We start from the raw sequence: 18,704 nt of genomic DNA, 5'->3' as shown, positions 1-18,704 counted from the left end.
TTATTCATTTTCAGACGGGAATGGTACTAACGACGAAGGGAGAAAAACGAAACCTTGTGCGCTCACTCACAACTGATTTTTCTCTGCAAAGCTGCGACAAGGCGCATTCTTGCGCGTTTGCACCATTGTGTATGAGGCACCCTGCATATTTTTTTTACGCTTCGTGCCTTTGTCGAGGCGTTAGAGCTGTATTAGTTTCTCTGCGCAAAAACAAGTCGGTTGTCAATCAGCGCAGCGTTTAAGCCGAAGAAGTGAGGAGCTAAACATCTTACCTACCGTCGCCAAATAGGACATAATACAGCAGAGAGCGTTAAATTTGGCTTATTGTCCTACGTTTTTCTCCCCCATCTGGGCAAATGCGGAACCGTCGCGTGTGGAAGTGCAGCATCCATTCCAAGGGATCAGAGGCGCCGTCAAACGCTTCCTGAATACCGGGAGCAGTAGCGCATGCGCAGAAGCTCCGCCCCTGTCGCTGTACCGTTGCAGAGTTGGCTTTCTACCATTTCTCACGTGCCTTGTGGCCGAGTCAAATGCAGAGAGGGGACTAAAAAAAATGCGCCTTGTATTTGGCGTACTGGCAAAAGGCGTGTACCCTGGAATTAAAGAAGTGTTTTTAACTTTGTTTCACCGTATCGTCTTCTATGCATTACAGGCAAGCTACGACTCGTATCTGTACTGTACGTGTAGTGATTTGGCATTCGTTGTTGGAAAGATTAGGTTAGTGCTTTTGCTCACCTCGGTTTCATCCACGCCTACTTTCTCAAACCATTTACTCCCTACGAGCTCGCACAATTTTCTGTCGTTCCTCTTGGCTCACACTTTGTTTTCATGGTATGTTTCAGCAAACATGCATTACAACCAAGGTAGGTGCCAACATGTCTCGTGTTTCAAAAGACACAGGTGTTCCTGCTAGTATTGCAACTATGCCGGCACTGCCATCGTTCGGTAACCACGTGAAGGTGGCTTATTAGTTAGTATACGTGCATGCTTGTATAGCGTAAGACATTCTTGTGAGGCGGTCTCACCTTAAATTTCAAAGCAGTCGTAGTTTTACAGCGTCGTAGTTTAACACAGCGAGACAATGAATTTATGCACACGTTGTATTCATTAGAAATTGTGGCGCTCTAACGCAGTATTGCGTTGAGTATGATCAGTTCGTAGAGCCGCAACGTCGTTTGGAGCCAGACGGAAAAGTTTAGGCAAATCGATGTCACCATTCCCATGCTGTGTGAACCACCACGCTTGCAGCATCTCGCGGACACTAGTGCCAGCATTTCCTTTAGCAGCTTTTGTGGCGCATTGTATCCCGGAAGGAGATCATGCAGTCGCTTCCGCTTTCCTTTGCCAGCGACAGCGCAGATGTTTGCGGCGCCGACACATACTTTCAAGCATCCACAGTTTCTTACACTGCAGGTCATGGCCCCCGAATGGGTCGTGAGGGGTCCAACTACATGTGCGTTCTGCTTGGCGGAACGGAGGTGAACTTTCAGTCTCGGTGCTCGCACTCTTACCACGCCGCTTTGTTTATCACCCACGAAATGATAGTCATTATTCATAGTGTCATATTAGTTTTAGCTACAAGATGGACAATGAAAGGGTCAGGCAAACGGCGATCTCAACCTTCGGTCGCCACAAAGAAATCTTCACTGAACCCGGTCTCCCAAACGCAGACAGTTTTCGCTCACCGAAACTGTACTGTTGAGGTTCAACCGAAACGGTTGTATTGCCAAAAAGGAAACACATCCTTATCCTTCAAATAAATGATTATTTCAATCGTTGGTAAACGCATTAACAAGTATTTATGGTAGCTCTTTCTGCTGCAGTTAATGTACGATAAATAAATAAAATGCATATGTATCAGCATCATTGAAAAAAAGGAGATTTTCAGATGGCTTATGAAAATGAAATTATCAACGAAGTTTCATTGCGAGTATGCCGTACAAGTCGCATGTCGGTAGTAATTCAGCCGAAAGCGAAAAAAATAGTATCTTCCAAAATTGTAACGAGGTCCCCAAGTAGCGACCCAAAACACTCTATAATTTGCTAAATGTCGCTGATGATGACTCGCTTTAAATGCCGATTTTTTTTCATGTTTTAATTGTTCGTTGCTTTTGAGCTGCGGCTTTAAACTACCTCCTGATATGACGAGTCAACGTTCGGAGTGTGAAAAAGGGAAACAGCTACGATTTTCTAAAACGGCATCGTATTTAAAGATCCTACTTTGACTAGAAACGCTGCATATCCGATGCACCCGCATGGCTCACTGGGAAGCTGTGTCCGGTTGCGTTCCTTCATCGGATGCTGTGGCTGAACGAGGACGCGCGTATTCTCCTCGGAATAATATAACGAAAGTTGCCAAGACTCCAAAAGGGCCGTTGAGGTGTCGTAAAACCTTTCTATTTTTTTTCGGTAAGTTACGAACACTCACTCGAATCTTCTAAATAAATAAATAAATAAATAAATAAATAAATAAATAAATAAATAAATAAATAAATAAGGACCACGGGAACTCCGAGGAACTTCTAGCATATTCACGAAGCCAATAGTGGGCACATACCAAAGGGCTGTTATCGCTACAACACCAGACCGTCTCTTTACGAGTAGATGACGCTCGGTGAGCGCGCACTTTGCCGCAGCCTGTCTGGTCGGCTGCTCTTTTTCGCGCGACAATTGCGCGAAAAAAGCGTCGTTTTGCGTCCCTCAAACTAAAGCTCCGTCGGTGCGGAAGGGGGGCCCGCGCATGGCGCGGCCAGTTTCGTCATACCAGTGCCTTATAATTGCGCCACACGTCAGGCCTTTACTGGAACGCTTATGATATTGCGAGCATTGAAGCCTCGCCATAATGTGACGCTTTTTGAATGTGGTCAGAAGTGACCTCGTTTAAGCATCTCTTTTCACCATATCTCCCGGACAATCGTCTTGCCTCAACCACGTCTGGCGCAGCCTATATGTCGCAGTGTGGGAATACACAATAAATCACTTCTTACCACGCACTTCCAAAAGAGTCGAACCATCTCCAATCACCAGTACGCAACTACTGTAGATCGTCAAAAATTATTGACTACTACGGCTAAGATACCTCAGAAAGAAAATAGTTGCTCTGTATTTTCCCATTGTATTGAGAGGCCGACACTCAGACCTAGGAAAATGTTTGCGCAGAAGATCCTCAACCATAGCGATGGCTCAAGCCAGCGGGGGCCATCCATCAGGCGGCACGGTGCGGAAATGTTCGCTGCCCGTGGCTCGTCTGTCTATTCTCGGGTGCAACAAAAGCGGGCCGGGTGGTCGTAATCCCGGTCGACCGGTTCCTTAAATCTCGTCAGAAAGTTCATGGGAGAGCAGCGTAGTATGTTAAGAAGCGATTTTATTATCTAAAGGTTGCTTATGCAGGCCTACCGCGATTTCTGTCTCGCTTAAAGGCAGCGAAACATTTTACCACGTGAGAGGTTGCGGATGGCGCACATCTACTCCTTGCGATGACGTTGTGAGTGTCAGTGAACGGTTGACGAAAAGGTTGCAGATTTTAAGAGTCTTTAATAACTGCAACTAAAAGAAATTAGTCGCCGTTACTGCTCGCTGTAAATGACGCAGAATCCAGAATGGCGAAAACCGACTCGGAGACTAGGTTACGAGAATCGGGCGCGGCCCACGGCTCGCCCAGACTCTCGGAGGCCATGTGCCAGGACCTCAATCATATCCGCCAGCCATCAGGTGCCCACGTCGCTTGCTTAGGGGTTATTTGTTAAATGCTATTAATAACAAAATTGAGCTTGATCAACTTTACAGCTGCGCCAAGTTGGCTTTGACCATATTCGCGAAATTGCAGTTAGCCCCTAACGAAACCGTAACTGGCGTCCGTCACACCGCTCTATGCAAAAAAAGGGCGAATCCGACAGGATCTCTGGAATGAATACGGGGTAAGCATTCATGCGAAATGACAGTGCAGATGAGTATTTATGGACGACCTGGAACGACACCGTGCGCTCGCTGTTACAGAAACGACCGGCATATGACTGTGCCACGGCCACTGTGTAAAACACAAGGTGTGTTCGTGGAGCGGCCGGGACTATGCTACCCACCGTTGGCTCGCTCATTTTCCAGGTCATGTACTCGCAACGATGCCCGTTAAAAGGACAGCAGCTGTTAGACGCGAAAAGGGACAGTTTAATCGATCGTCAATGCCTTTGTCAACTTGTGTGCGCGTTGCAATATTCAGCCGTATTCGAGTTTATTTTTTTGAACAATGCTTGTAATACAGCGGACTCTAGCGGCAGCCGTTGGTTTAGATTGAAAAGAAAAATACAGTTTAGCCGAAACATACAGATCGTGCATGTTGAAAAATCGAAATACACGAGCAGCGAGTTCCCATGTACTTAAAAAAAGAACGATAACATAACCATCGCAAGAACAAAGCGAGAGATAGTCTAAATAAGAAGTTGCATAACAAATATTCAATACCTGCCCCAAAACTTTTTTTCCAAGAAAAAAAAAAAGACGTAGAACGTAAAAGATTTAGAATAATTTCTATATAATTTTAGTATGTATGTACGTATGTATGTACGTATGTATGTACGTATGTATGTACGTACGTACGTATGTATGTACGTACGTATGTATGTACGTACGTATGTATGTACGTATGTATGTACGTACGTACGTACGTATGTACGTATGTATGTACGTACGTATGTATGTACGTACGTACGTATGTACGTACGTATGTATGTATGTACGTATGTATGTATGTATGTATGTATGTATGTATGTATGTATGTATGTATGTATGTATGTATGTATGTATGTATGTATGTATGTATGTATGTATGTATGTATGTATGTATGTATGTATGTATGTATGTACGTACGTACGTACGTTGAACTCCTCGGGCGATGTTCTAATTGTACGCGGCTGCGACCTGCTACGGCACGCCAAGCAACTAAGTGCTGCTGCTGCTGCCGGGCACCAGGAACCGTCGTTCGACGGGGTGTCTCACAACAACGCTGGCGTGTGTGAGGCAGGCGAGGAGTGTGTCGTAGCAGGCGATGAAGCTGCACGAGACGGGAAACCGTCGGCGTAGTCAGCGCTCAGGAATAAATCGGGTAACGTTTGCTTGACGTTTATTGTGCGTTCCGCCACTGTACACACACAGCGGCTCAGAATTGATGCCAGCGTGTTATGACGTGCGTGCGCATTGCGAAAATGGTATTTGTGCTAGAAGACGTCTGCAAAGAAAGGGGGTGCCGGGCACACAATTTGCGCACAGTGCTCGTGCCAGCAGGGCCAGCAGAGTCATACTGGCACACGAACGGGATGGGTCCTCGTGCGATAGCTACTCAAGGGGCTTTTTTTTTTCTCTCATTCAGGCTACGGTGGTGGTTACGGCGCCATGCCACCTCAACATCTAGGAGGTTACGGTGCAGCTTCACCGCCGGTAGCCTTCAGCCCACATGACGCTTACGGCGTGCCTCAGCATCCGGGAGCCTACGGTGGGCAGCAGCAGGCTCGTAAGTGGCTATTGCGTTTCAACTTTACACACCGTTCGGCAAACATCGCCACTCTATTTAGCCCAACCAAAACTAACTGAACCTGATGGCTCACTGCTTGACCAAACTCACCCTCCTATATAGTGACACAGTATGTTTGCCACACTGGCATGTATGAAATTGTAATAAACCGAATGTAAATCGTTCCTCTAACACAAATAATTTGAAACGATAATAGGTTTTAGTTTATTACTTTACTTTGTTACCCCAAATTCACGTTATATGTGTGCTGCTACGAACTCTAGCGTTGTGTTGTAGACACCTTTTTTTACTGTCTTGTACAAGGAGTGTCCACTACCTTGCAGGAAGCTTCCGCTTAGCACCAACTTCTAGATTCCTATTCAAATACACGTGAAACACCTTTTTTTACTGTCTTGTACAAGGAGTGTCCACTACCTTGCAGGAAGCTTCCGCTTAGCACCAACTTCTAGATTCCTATTCAAATACACGTGAAACACATAAATGCAATAATTAAGGAACCGCTTACGATATCTGAAATTCTGGCATTTAGGAGGAGGTCAACTTCGATTTCCCCCGTGAAAGGGAGGAATTCTGTCCCTCGACAATCATTGAACTGATTGAAATGAGATTTTGTTGCAATTAGTAGAAGAAGCTGAATTCTCTCGACGCTGGAGGGAACGTTTTTAAAAAATTGCTCGAATTCTGTAAATCAAAGTATAACATAACTAAAGCACAAAGTTTACAACTTAGCCAGAAAGACAGCATGTAGAGCTGGCAAGTTTGATTTAACTTTATAGCCTACGTGAAATTGTCGCCATGTTTTTCGAGGAGCTTACAAAAGTCCCACTCACAAATCAGCGGCACATTTCGATGAGGCGTACAATTTGCATAAATTTTATCCACTTTAGATGTCACAATAGATGCAATTCACAGAATTCTGATATCGTTTTGTATTCATAATTCGGGTTGTAAACTTGATGCTTATCTTACAAATTTTGAGATTTCCAACATTGTTAAAAGAGCGGTGACTGAAATAAGAAAAAATATACAAATATAGTTGCTAAAGTCGGTAGACTTTAGCTTTCTTTTATGCGCAAGAAGCATAATCAAATTCAAGGTAGTGGGGCCCGAGCTAAACGATTTCTTGCGTTGTCACGCATTTAGATAATATCTTGCAAACCTAGAGAGCCCAATTACGGGAACTTTTAGAACCAGAATATATATATATATATATATATATATATAATCAATTTCCTTGCAAAAAGTACCGAGAATTAGTAAATAGAAACAACATTGCAGCAAGAAATTTACAATTCCGTAACAATGCACCAAAAGCAGACACAATATTGTGTGAACTGTATATGTTGGATGACGTGGGTCTTTGGGCGTGTCGGTGAGACATGACAAGTCGAGGACGGCGAAAGAAGACTGACCCACGAGCGCTCGTGTGTCTGTCTTCTTTCGCCGTCCTCGTCTGGTTGTGCGCTTGAACTTTTTGTCATGTATCGGTTGGTTATCATAAAAACAGCAATTATTACACGCTTTGGATCCTACGTGAAACTAGTAAATTTTTTTACGCGAGTCCTGCTAAATTCATAACACTGTCGCTATACCCCTTAGCTGCATGCTTTGGCTTAACAAACTTGTCTGCTTGTTTGGCCGCGGTTGTAGGAAAATTTTGCTGCTTCGAATAAAAAATTTAGAGAGAGGCAAGCCGATGTATGAGACTGTCGCCGGCTGCTCGACCACCCGGCGCGGTCGGCACCTACGAGAACACTGATAGTATCGACCTTGTCCTTCATTTTTTTCCCTAGCAGAGTACGGCGGATACCAAGGATACCCAGGATACCCAGGATACCAAGGATATCAACAGCGTAAGTGTTGCTGCTTTGTTTCCTTTTTTGAAGTTCTTGAAAATATTCCCGAAGAAACGATGCGTCTGGCGCTTTTGTAACTCAGTCGAAATCTTCTGATTTGCAGCTAGACTTCGAAGTAATCTTAAAACGATGTAACAGGACGACAGGCACCTAGGACTGTCATTCACAGGCGTCGTTTACTTCCCTTAAAGCAGTACTGTAACATACTTTCCAAGTTGAAAGCTTACGTTTCTCGCGCGCAGCAAGACCATCAGGTACGACGACTGGGAAATGCATATACGATTCCTGAATTTACTGCTAACGTTCTCTCGTAATTCCTGGCCCGACACCATAGACATAGACATCAGTACGTCTTCAATCTCTAATCAATGCAACGTCGAACACGGCTCGTGTAGATGGATAGTCGGATCTGTCTTACGAGGTGCCATCGCAGGCACGCCCCCGGCAATGCATTCAAAGGAACCTCTCGCACTGGTTGATCGCGAAAGCGATTTCTTTTTCCACCACGCGGAAGATCAGACCGGTCTATATTTGGTCGTAATTGAGAATAAACGAAAATTACAAATTGTTTAAAACAGATTTGAGTTTACGTATTATAAATGTTCTGCCGAGCTGACAAAAATTACAACGTTTTTTTGAAAAGGAAACCTAAGTTAGTGCTTTGTAATGCAGTAAAAAAAAGGTCATCAAGATCCTGGAAAAGAACTATGCGACCCTTGACGATAGCGGTTGTATTCTCAACACGATTTTCACGAAGGTCAGTAAAAACGAAGTCAGAATGTCGCATAAATTGTAAATTATTACATCGGATTTCTCCACTTACAATGATTGAGATGCAGCCTATCAAATGAAGTGATAGAAATCGCCCCAAGAAATTCCTATTTCCGTTAATATTTAAATTAAGCGTATCGGATATACATAACACAAATTTGGTTGTACTTAGTCGTTGCGTCGCAACTGTTTTCCTCTCTGTATTCAAACGAATGCTGTTGCAGTTGATTCAGCGGCTTGCTCAGTCGAAGTACTTGTGCAGTCTACTCGAACAGTAGGCGTTAGGTCAGAGTTAGTTTCTTAAATGATGAGTCATCACATGAATAGGCGTGACTAAGTACAGCTATTCATTGTTATAACAAAGTTGCTCTACTCGAAATATCCCTTTATTCGAAGTTTTCGTACTCCTGATCGCGGTCATACCAAACTTCGTGTAGTACGAAGCGCGCAGCGGAAAATCTTTGTCGGACTTTTTGGTGTGCTTTTCTTTGTGATATCCTAAATAGCGCTACGAATGCCACTCCGTCACGTGAGGAAATTAACTCTGTCACGTGACGCATACCGACAGCCGAGACAGCTGCTCGTGGGGGACAGCAGAATTCTGGCATCGCGTCGCAACTCTTTAGAGTGGCGCTGTCTCGTATACTTTTTACGAGTTTCTTGATGTTGGTGCGCGGGTCCCGCTTTGCCACGGCATTTCCCGAGCCTCTTCTTTTTAACGAACTACCACTTATAACGAGGTCCATTTATGATCCCAATGAATTCGTTAAAAGGAGGGTTTGTTGTGCGTTGTCCTGTTTGTTATCAGCGTAAAAAAAAAATATCGCATACAACAAGATCAAAGGCGACATTTGTGGTCCGTATCGTTTTGTCGTTATGTCGCTCGCTGCCTGGTTGTTACGCGTCGCACGTCGATGACCGGAGGGCGTCCCTTTCATTCCAGCTTCCTCTGACAACGACGATTCGGGTAAGCGCAACTCAACTGCATTCTCCGAGCGCAGATGCAGTTCATGTTCCACTGTGATACGCGCAGGCGTTCATTTGTGCCGCGGCAAGTTAGAGGGCGCCACGTGCTTGCTTAGCATTCCCCTCGAATTTTTCTTAGCTGCCTATGCAGCTCTGTCTATCGTCTTGAATTTAGGTAACCTTTGATTGTTTATGGGTGGTTAAAACGATATGCGCGAGTTCTTGGCTGAAACCAGTTTAGTAGGGAGTCGCGTATTATATTTTTCCAGCTGCTCCGAATTCCTGCATTTATTTATTTTGTTATTTACGGGATGATATATAGTACAGTGTAGCGAATTTTCGCATTTGCATTGCTCGTTTTGTTCTTTATACCAGTCTTCCTATTACATTGAAGTTTTGCACGCTTGAAGAATGTGTGTCGCGAGTGCTTTACTCATGAATCAGTTTCCTACGCACGTCTGCATTTAGAGTTGGAATGAGATCATTTGTTTTCTTCACATTTGCGTTTCCCCCTTTTGCAGTGCGTGGACCTGTGCTCAAATGCAATGTTCCGATTGCTGTCGGGGCCTCTATGAAAAAAAAAAAAAAAGCGCACGAGATGCATGAGTAAAAATGAATCTTCGGGCCAGCGGCAGCGAGCCGGAAGGACTCGCGCGAGCGCCGCAACGAATTGCACATTTGACTGGTGCATTTAAATCGTAGATGACGGTTGGAGAGATCAATGCAACAGGAGTGGCAGTGATAGGCCTGCGCAGTCCGAAGTTATTGAGCCGAGAAATTTAAAAATAGAAGAAATGCATACCCTCAACTCAGAGAGCGCGGCCTTCTGTCCCAATTTCTCTCACGCACTGACGTAACTCATCGTTGCCACTGGTAAGAGCTCGACGCACCCACGTGGCGGAAGTCGGCACGCAGTGGTTGCCTACATATTCGACGTTCACGGACTCGGTTACTCCGATGTTCTGGGTCCGAATCTTATAACGGTTCGGAATACGAACCGTTCGCTTCGCCGCTTACATCACTTGATGTGCCACTCCCAAGCCGGTGGTGGAAGAAGGGGAGGACGCGACCAATAGATGAGAGGGTGCCACCTCTGAAGTGTACATCATTATATGACGAGCTAATCGAGGGATTGCAGAATGTTTCAGCTTGCTAAATAAATGTAAAACATAAATTAAATATTATACGCCAAGTTCTGAAGTATAAACGTGTGGTACCAGGCGTTTACGCAATGCAGAAGTAATTTATTACTGTCATTATTTTTCATTCTCAGCCGACAGGCGGTATCACAAGCGTAAATGAGTTGACAGAGCGCAGCATGTCTTCTGCTACCATCTGCAGGAGCTCGCACGATGCACGCAACAGGAACGCACTGCCAGAACCGTGAACAAAACCGCGACAAAACCGTGAACTGGGGCTCTATAACGTAAAACTATTCAAGACTTTTCTATTCCGATTCTGCTATCAGTCCTCCGCGATTGGTCGAAAACTTTTTTCGACCACCCCCACTTCACCTGTCTGTCACGCGACGTCACGAAAACCGCAATACCTCCCCATCTGATATGATGTGTACACACTGATTATGCATGATTTGACAGAAAAAAGAAAAACAGTTATTTCTGATTCGACCCCTTTTCGCTATTAGCCCTCGGCTATTGGTAAAAAGTTTTCGGGCTGCACCCACTTCATCTGCCTGTCACGCGACGTCACCAAACCGCACAAACTCACCGCGTCAAAGTGACGTGTACGCGATAAAGACGCATTAATATGCCGAACAAAACTGAATTTTTTTAGGAATAGCCACAGGCTGCACCGTTCCGAAAGGAATAAAAGATAGCTGCCGCCGATCGCTGAGACGCTGGCTACTCGCACTTGCCGGAGAGCATGGGTGTATTTGCATATAATAAAACTTCTTGCGTGACCGTGTAAAGTTTTCAAGCACTTTCGGCAAGTTTACTACCTCAATCTGCCAACTCTTCTTTGCTGGGGGTCAGTTTTGGCGTCATTCTTAAGCTTCCGTTGCATGCCGCCGCGATTTTCGACCAGCCACCGCAAGCTAAGTAAGGGAAAGCCGACCAATCGCAGGCGCCGGCACCACCCTCTTCATCCGGTTATCGATTTTCAGTGCACGGGCTCTGCCCCAGTGAGTCCTTCTCCACTTGAGCGTTCTCCTCGCATCTTGTCAGCCAATTAGATACGACAAGCCGCTCAGTGTAGGCAATGTTATTCGTTTTTCAAGCAAACAAAAGTGACCTCCTATGAACGAGGAGCACGTTTGATTGGTCTGTTCAGACAACCTTGCGGGTGACCGCCCGGTGCTTGCGTCGGTGGTTACGCAAATTTGACGTCAGGAAATTGGAATAGAAACATATTGGGATAGTTTTACGTTATAAGGCCCCTGGTTCTTAGGGACACCTTTACTAGCCGACTATATCAATTTTCCCTGTTTTTTCGCCCTTCGTCATCGGCTCGGACATGACTCGCTCGCCGCCGCTATCCCTGCTATCTGCCCCACGGCGCGTCACGTGATAGAAGCAATGGAACCTGAAATCAAGCATTACGATATACGGGCCCTGCATTGCCTGCGAGAAGTAAAATCGAAGAGCGTGGTGCTGAAGGTGCGCGCTGTGCCGTGAAATTGAGGAACAAAGTGTGGCACCCCCGAACTAAAGAAGAAAGGGCAGCCAAATAAGAGATCTCCACAATATCTTCCCATCCTGACTGTATAGTTTTATCAGCCGAACGAAGGAAGCGCTGAACCAGCGTAGGTTGAACCCTTCTGATTGCTGAACGGCGATCTGCGAGCTATTCACGCTGGCGATAACAATGAAAATTCGATCTCACAATGCAAATATCTCCTTGGCATTGGCTTTGAACCGTAGGTCACGGGAAAGCTGACCCAGCCCTTCTACCGGCCAACAGAGTAATTGCGAGAGCAACTTTGTGGACAGCGTCCGCAGCAGAGATCTAGGCCATTCCGATGAATTCGCTTCCGACCGACCTTTGGGAGCCGCAGACCAGTGGCGATGAACCGCAGCGCGCAATATCCCTTCCTATGCGTGGAATGACCACTGGTACGCTTGCACCCGAGTCTCCTCCATTTGATAGCGTAGCCTGCAAAAGGTCAACTTAGAAAGCTGTCAAGGGCAGTGCAACTCATTATCCCTCACTTCTTCGAACGTGTATCGCACTTCCAGCCGTGGTCGACACCGAAAGAGCAACGCCAAGCAGACGACGAAGTAATAACCTCCGAAGCACGCGCGCGCGACGCCCGCGTGTCTCCGGGGTCGCACGACCGGCGCGTGCGGCCAGGGTCGCAAGCCAACAGCCAAGGCACAGTAACGGAACCCAAAGCGGACTACCCCTTCGCCGGTTCCTACGACCGGTTCGCTTTGAAGATGATGGACAGATACATGACGTAGTCATAAATTGCGATACCGCCCCGCTGCCTCTGACGACCTGTGACGTAACCAAAATTTTGGTCAATCAGGTGAGGCCAAACGAACGGTTCCCCAACCGAACCGTTATAAGATTCGGCCCCTGATGGCGCAGTTACCGCGGTGAAAGATAGCTTTGCGCATTCTAGCACATTTCGTGTTTCGCACTACTGGTCGAGCAACTTGGGACTGCGCAACGTCTCTTTTCCTCAGTTCAGCTGGTTCCGTTCAGCGTAGAACCACGAGCGACAGAAGGCGTGCGCCGAGGGGAGGAGCGTGCACCACGCGAACACGCGCGCGCAGAACGAGCTGGCTGCTCACGTTCGGCGAGAGGGCAGGTCTTTGCTGCAGAGGGGAGAGAACGGCCCTTAGCGTGTGTTGCGACATCTTTCTTTTTTTATGGCTGTTCGCGTTAATATCAAAAGTAGACCAAAGAAAATCTCGATTTATCGCGTTTTCGATGCCGTGCAATGGCTACGTGCAACTTTGTTTTTAACTTAAAATGTTGTGAATGCGAGCTGGTTGATACGAATTTGAGCGCCTCTTTTAATGCGAAAGCATTGTATGCCCTACTACGCGAAAATCCGGCGTTGTGGTCGGTGGCGTCACCGAACGATGGTAGCAGAAATGGCCGACGGCGAAGCACATCAAGAAATACTCGAACTGACGTCAAGTTTCTCGGGCATGTTCCTGTAAACAAAATAAATTAATGCCTTCGAAAATAACATCACGTAAATTAGATTCTCGGTGGGATTCGAACCCTGGCCTCCGGGGTGCGAGACGAGTACGCCTTCCCCGACGCCACGGTGGCTCTACGGTTCCGGTTGACCAAATGTGTGCCCAGTGCTTGCGTCATTGCTCACGTCACGTCGCAGCCATCTGGATGACCAAACGTGTGGCCCAGTGCGCGCGTCGTTGGGCAAGCGACGCAGCAGCCAGCGGGTACAGGAAGTGGCGCCACGTCACGAGCGTATATATATATATATATATATATATATATAAAGGCATTAACGCCCCATTAAATGCCGCCGAGCGGTCCTTCGGGTTACGCACTCCTCGCGGGCAAGCGAGCGCGTTTTCATTTGGCCGTGTGCCGAGCCGCAGCTGGAACGCAGGGCGAGAGCTCGCGCTGGCAAGGAGCGCGCAGAAAGAAATCTTCAAAGCGACCATATAGTGCTTTCGCATTCCCACCCGTATGCAGTCGTAAGTCTCTCTGCCCATTTTTTTTTCTTTTTTTTACCGATGGTTGTTTTTACCAGTCACGGTGGGACGAGTGGGGACGTGGATGATTCTTTTGGGGAGCGCAACTGGGTGACAATGCGGTCGGCAGCGATGTCGTGATTTGCTTGCGTGATTGAAATATTAAATATTTTGATATAGGCGCACGACCTTCTGTAGTGCATCGACACAGTCGAATTATTTCACATGGGCCAGTGTATCGGTGTTCCGACAGTCGGCTTCTCGAACTCGCGTAGGAGATGCACCAACTAGACAAGCCAGGTGTAAGAATGTTACCGAAGTAAATAGATTTTACGAGTCTGTCCCCGTGCACATCACGCGTGCAGCTGCTGCACTGTAATGTGATGCAGTCGAATTTTTTGGGACAGACGCATGCAGATGCCTAACTGTATGCACGGGAGCTTGTGGAAATAACCTTCGAATATTGAGCGCGAAAGGACCACTCACAGCGAAAGTGCTGAATGAATTAGAATGTGGAAGCGGTGATAGCGAGGTCAAGGACTGATTTCATTTCCTTCACACGGCGCATAGTGCGCAACTAGATTTTTTTTCTCACAGTCGCATTCTGCAGTCCCTATAGTTGCAAAATTAAGCGGTACTGTAGCTACAAAACTGCCCCCGCCATGAAACGTTTCTCGCGTGGTCGCCGAGCGCTAAAGCACGTCGCATTCATGACGGGCTCCGCGTAGGCAGACTTTTGTGCAGTGAGGAGAATTCAGTCTCGCCGAGTTTGAATTCGGCGCAGGTCTGTTACGTTTTCCGTCCCACCACTGATAGATTGGACTGGTTGGTTGAACGGAGCGATATGCGTCACTGCTTGCGTCACCACGTGAAAGGGCCAGGGAGGGGGGACGTATTCTCGAACTATCACTCTCGGCAATACTATCGCGTTCGCGTGACGTAGTGCTCAATCAGCCAATCAGTGCGCGCCTCATGGCCGAGGCGATAGCACCGCCGAAAGTGATGGTCCCAGAATACGTCCTCTGTACTTCGGCGCAATACACCCGCGTAACTCAATGGCAAGTATCTTTGAATAAAGCATATTTCAAAAGATTATCCTAGTTTCAACAAGCTTCGGCTAACAACGTCGACCGCGTGCTTCCTTCCGATGATCCAGCACCGAGACCAAAACGCTGCTACCCCACGCGTCGACGTGAATGCGTGTGGTACGAGAAGGAAGCAACCGGTCGACTTTGCGAGCCGAAGTTTGTTGAAACGCGACCGATCTTTTGAGATGTAATTTTTGTTAAATGCTGCCGTTTGGTTTACGCTGGTGCATTGCGGTGAAATTCAACAGATAGCCGGCGGACGAGGGCGATGCTCCTGGGCACGGATAACGCGCGTTTAGGAGTCTCGGCACAGTTGTGGGGGAATAGCGGTGCGAACCGCCTTTGACCTTCGGTAGCAAACGGGCGAAGGAGCGTGCCCTGTGAGGTCGCGCAAGGAGCAAATACCAAGGTTGGGCTAAGCGGTAGCTTTGCGCACACATACCCGGGTATACGTCCGTTATGATGAAATGGATACCCTTCCTGATGTCTAATGATGGTCTGAAATGTAAATGAAAAAGCGCAGGGAAATAAATAGTATATATTGCTCACGGTTCGCTGTGACCCCCTATTTGGAGTGCATTGCGGGCGATGGGAATACGAATGGGGAACTTCTGTGAAATTATCATTAAAGTTAGGTTACATTAGCACGTATTAAATGCTTTCCTAAATGAGCAGAGCGTAGAGATTGCGAAGAACAAACTGCAATCAATCAATCAATCAATCAATCAATCAATCAATCAATCAATCAATCAATCAATCAATCAATCAATCAATCAATCAATCAATCAATCAATCAATCAATCAATCAATCAGTAAAATGTATCTACTGACCTGATCGAAGTTCCTGTATGGCTGAATTCTTCACTTGACGAAGAAGCGTTCCGCTTCTTCGTCAGCAGAAGGTTCGGCACGAACTGAATGCAACATTCGCCAATGATGACTGACATTTCAATGGCCTTGCTGTTCGCTCGGATTGTCTTAAAGCATCCCGAGAGTGACGATTAGATGCATGACTCATGCGCTCGCCTGCAAGACGTACAGCATGTGCTGAGTGGATCCGAAGTAGCAGTTTGTTAGGGACCCAGATGTCTGGCACACAAAAGGATAGAAAGTTGGGCGAGTTGGTACAGTAACGTGATCTTGAATTGAGTGACATAGTCAGAGACTAGAAGCAGACAGGACGAGCGCTAACTCTCAACTAAATTTTTATTCAAACTATGAACATATATATAGGTGATTGCAAATACCGCAGCATATGAACATGGCAAGGTCTAAAGATATCAGTTAAACATATCAAGTGGTAGGGAAGCCAGAAAGCAAACGACACTACTTGAGATTAAGACACGTGCTCTTAAGATATTGAAATTCGCATTCTAACAGACACAATGATGTGTGGCTAACGCAAGTATTTCCTAATCTTTTGATGTGAAATACCTCGATTATTTCCCGTGTAGTTCGGCATTTGTATCTTGAAAGAATTTTTTCTTCAAACAAAGGTTTACAACCGCAATTGGAACAATGCAACGCTAGATGCGATGCATTAGGGTTAAGTGATTGTTTGTGTTCTTCAAGTCTCATATTATTACACCTACCGCTCTGTCCAATGTAAGTTTTCCCGCGCTTAAGTGGAATCTGATAAACTATACCGGTGATAGAAGGCACAAGGGGTGCACATGTCTAATGCCGTAATCATTTTTTCTTTTTTTGCCACCCTGTTCAAGTTGCCTATTTATTATAGGGCACATAATAGACAGAGATCAGATTGGTCGATCTTGACTGATCGAAGAAGGCACCACTTAGACGTCGAACTCCTGCGGTGGCGAAGAGGTAGAGCATCCGCCTCGCGTGCAAGAGGACCGTGGTTCGAATGCCGGTGCCGCGCAAATTTCCACCGGATAAAAAAATACGCGTGTGGATAAAATTGCATAAACAGGTCAGGAGTGCGGCCTGATCCCGGTGACCAGAACCGGTAACACACTCTCTCACCAGAGCAGGATTGGCCACCGTGGTGCAGTACTTGGCCACAACCTCCTATATGAATACAACAGTCAAACCCCGGCCCTCAGTCCCCAGCAGCCGCGAAGCAATTCACCGCGGCGGCGGTCAGACCTGTGACGCAGCAGAGGTTGATAAGAATCCCTGCTTTCCGGACAGGCCGCCATTGGAGTCTGAACCTGGCAACGTTTAACGTTAGAACGTTATCTAGTGAGGCGAGTCTAGCAGTATTATTGGAGGCATTAGAGGGCAGTAAATGGGATATAATAGGGCTTAGTGTGGTTAGGAGGACAAAAGAAGCATATACAGTGCTAAAAAGTGGGCACGTCCTGTGCTACCGGGGCTTAGCCGAGAGACGAGAACTAGGAGTCGGATTCCTGATTAATAAGGATATAGCTGGTAATATACAGGAATTCTATAGCATTAACGAGAGGGTGGCAGGTCTTGTTGTGAAAATTAATAAGCGGTACAAATTGAAGGTCGTACAGGTCTACGCCCCTACATCCACTCATGATGACCAGGAAGTCGAAAGCTTCTATGAAGACGTGGAATCGGCGATGGGTAAAGTCAAAACAAAATACACTATACTGATGGGCGACTTCAATGCCAGGGTAGGCAAGAAGCAGGCTGGAGACAAGTCAGTGGGGAAATATGTCAGAGGCTCTAGGAATAGCATTAGTAGAGTTTGCAGAACAGAATCATATGCGGATAATGAATACCTTCTTCCGCAAGCGGGATAGCCGAAAGTGGACGTAGAGGAGCCCGAATGGCGAGACTAGAAATGAAATAGACCTCATACTCTGCGCTAACCCTGGCATCATACAAGATGTGGATGTGCTCGGTAATGTGCGCTGCAGTGACCATAGGATTGTAAGAACTCGAATTAGCCTAGACTTGAGGAGCGAACGGAAGAAACTGATACATATGAAGCCAATAAATGAGTTAGCGGTAAGAGGGAAAATAGAGGAATTCCGGATCAAGCTACAGAACAGGTATTCGGCATTAACGCTAACATAATCCTAATCCATAAGAAAGGAGACGCCAAAGACTTGAAAAATTATAGACCGATCAGCTTACTGTCCGTTGCCTACAAAGTGTTTACTAAGGTAATCGCAAATAAAATCAGGAACACCTTAGACTTCTGTCAACCAAAGGACCAGGCAGGATTCCGTAAAGGCTACTCAACAGTAGACCATATTCACACTATCAATCAGGTGATAGAGAAATGTGCGGAATATAACCAACTCTTATATATAGCTTTCATTGATTACGAAAAAGCGTTTGATTCAGTCGAAACCTCAGCAATCATGGAGGCATTAAGGAATCAGGGTGTAGATGAGCCACATGTAAAAATACTGAAAGATATCTATAGCGGCTCCACAGCCACTTAGTCTTCCATAAGGAAAGCAACAAAATCCCAATAAAGAAAGGCGTCAAGCACGGACATACGATATCTCCAATGCTATTCACAGCATGTTTACAGGAGGTATTCAGAGACCTGGAATGGGAAGAATTGGGGATAAGAGTTAATGGAGAATACCTCAGTAACTTGAAATTCGCTGATGATATTGCCTTGCTTAGTAACTCAGGGGACCAATTGCAATGCATGCTCACTGACCTAGAGATGCAAAGCAGGAGGGTGGGTCTAAAATTAATCGGCAGAAAACTAAAGTAATATTTAACAGTCTCGGAAGAGAACAGCAGTTTACGATAGGTAACGAAGCACTGGAAGTGGTAAGGGAATACATCTACTTAGGGCAGGTAGTGACCACGGATCCGGATCATGAGATTGAAATAACCAGAAGAATAAGAATGGGCTGGGGTGGGTTTGGCAGGCATTGTCAAATCATGAACAGCAGGTTGCC

The 18,704-nt window shown here is 46.2% G+C and overlaps 1 protein-coding gene across 1 annotated transcript in view; it reads left to right on the top strand.

Moving 5' to 3' along the window:
- Window positions 1–18,704, top strand: part of LOC142590860 (uncharacterized) — a 40,929-nt gene that overhangs the window by 926 nt on the left and 21,299 nt on the right. Inside the window, exons 2-4 of the mRNA XM_075703258.1 lie at window positions 5,365–5,505; window positions 7,323–7,379; window positions 9,097–9,120. Coding sequence (XP_075559373.1) covers window positions 5,388–5,505; window positions 7,323–7,379; window positions 9,097–9,120 — 199 coding nt within the window. The 5' untranslated portion in view covers window positions 5,365–5,387. The remainder of the gene's footprint in view (window positions 1–5,364; window positions 5,506–7,322; window positions 7,380–9,096; window positions 9,121–18,704) is intronic.

The sequence above is a fragment of the Dermacentor variabilis genome, chromosome 8 (assembly GCF_050947875.1).
Source record: "Dermacentor variabilis isolate Ectoservices chromosome 8, ASM5094787v1, whole genome shotgun sequence".
Lineage (NCBI taxonomy): Eukaryota > Metazoa > Arthropoda > Arachnida > Ixodida > Ixodidae > Dermacentor > Dermacentor variabilis.
The sequence above is the reverse complement of the archived record's forward strand: the minus strand, read 5'-3'. Positions and strand labels throughout refer to the sequence as shown.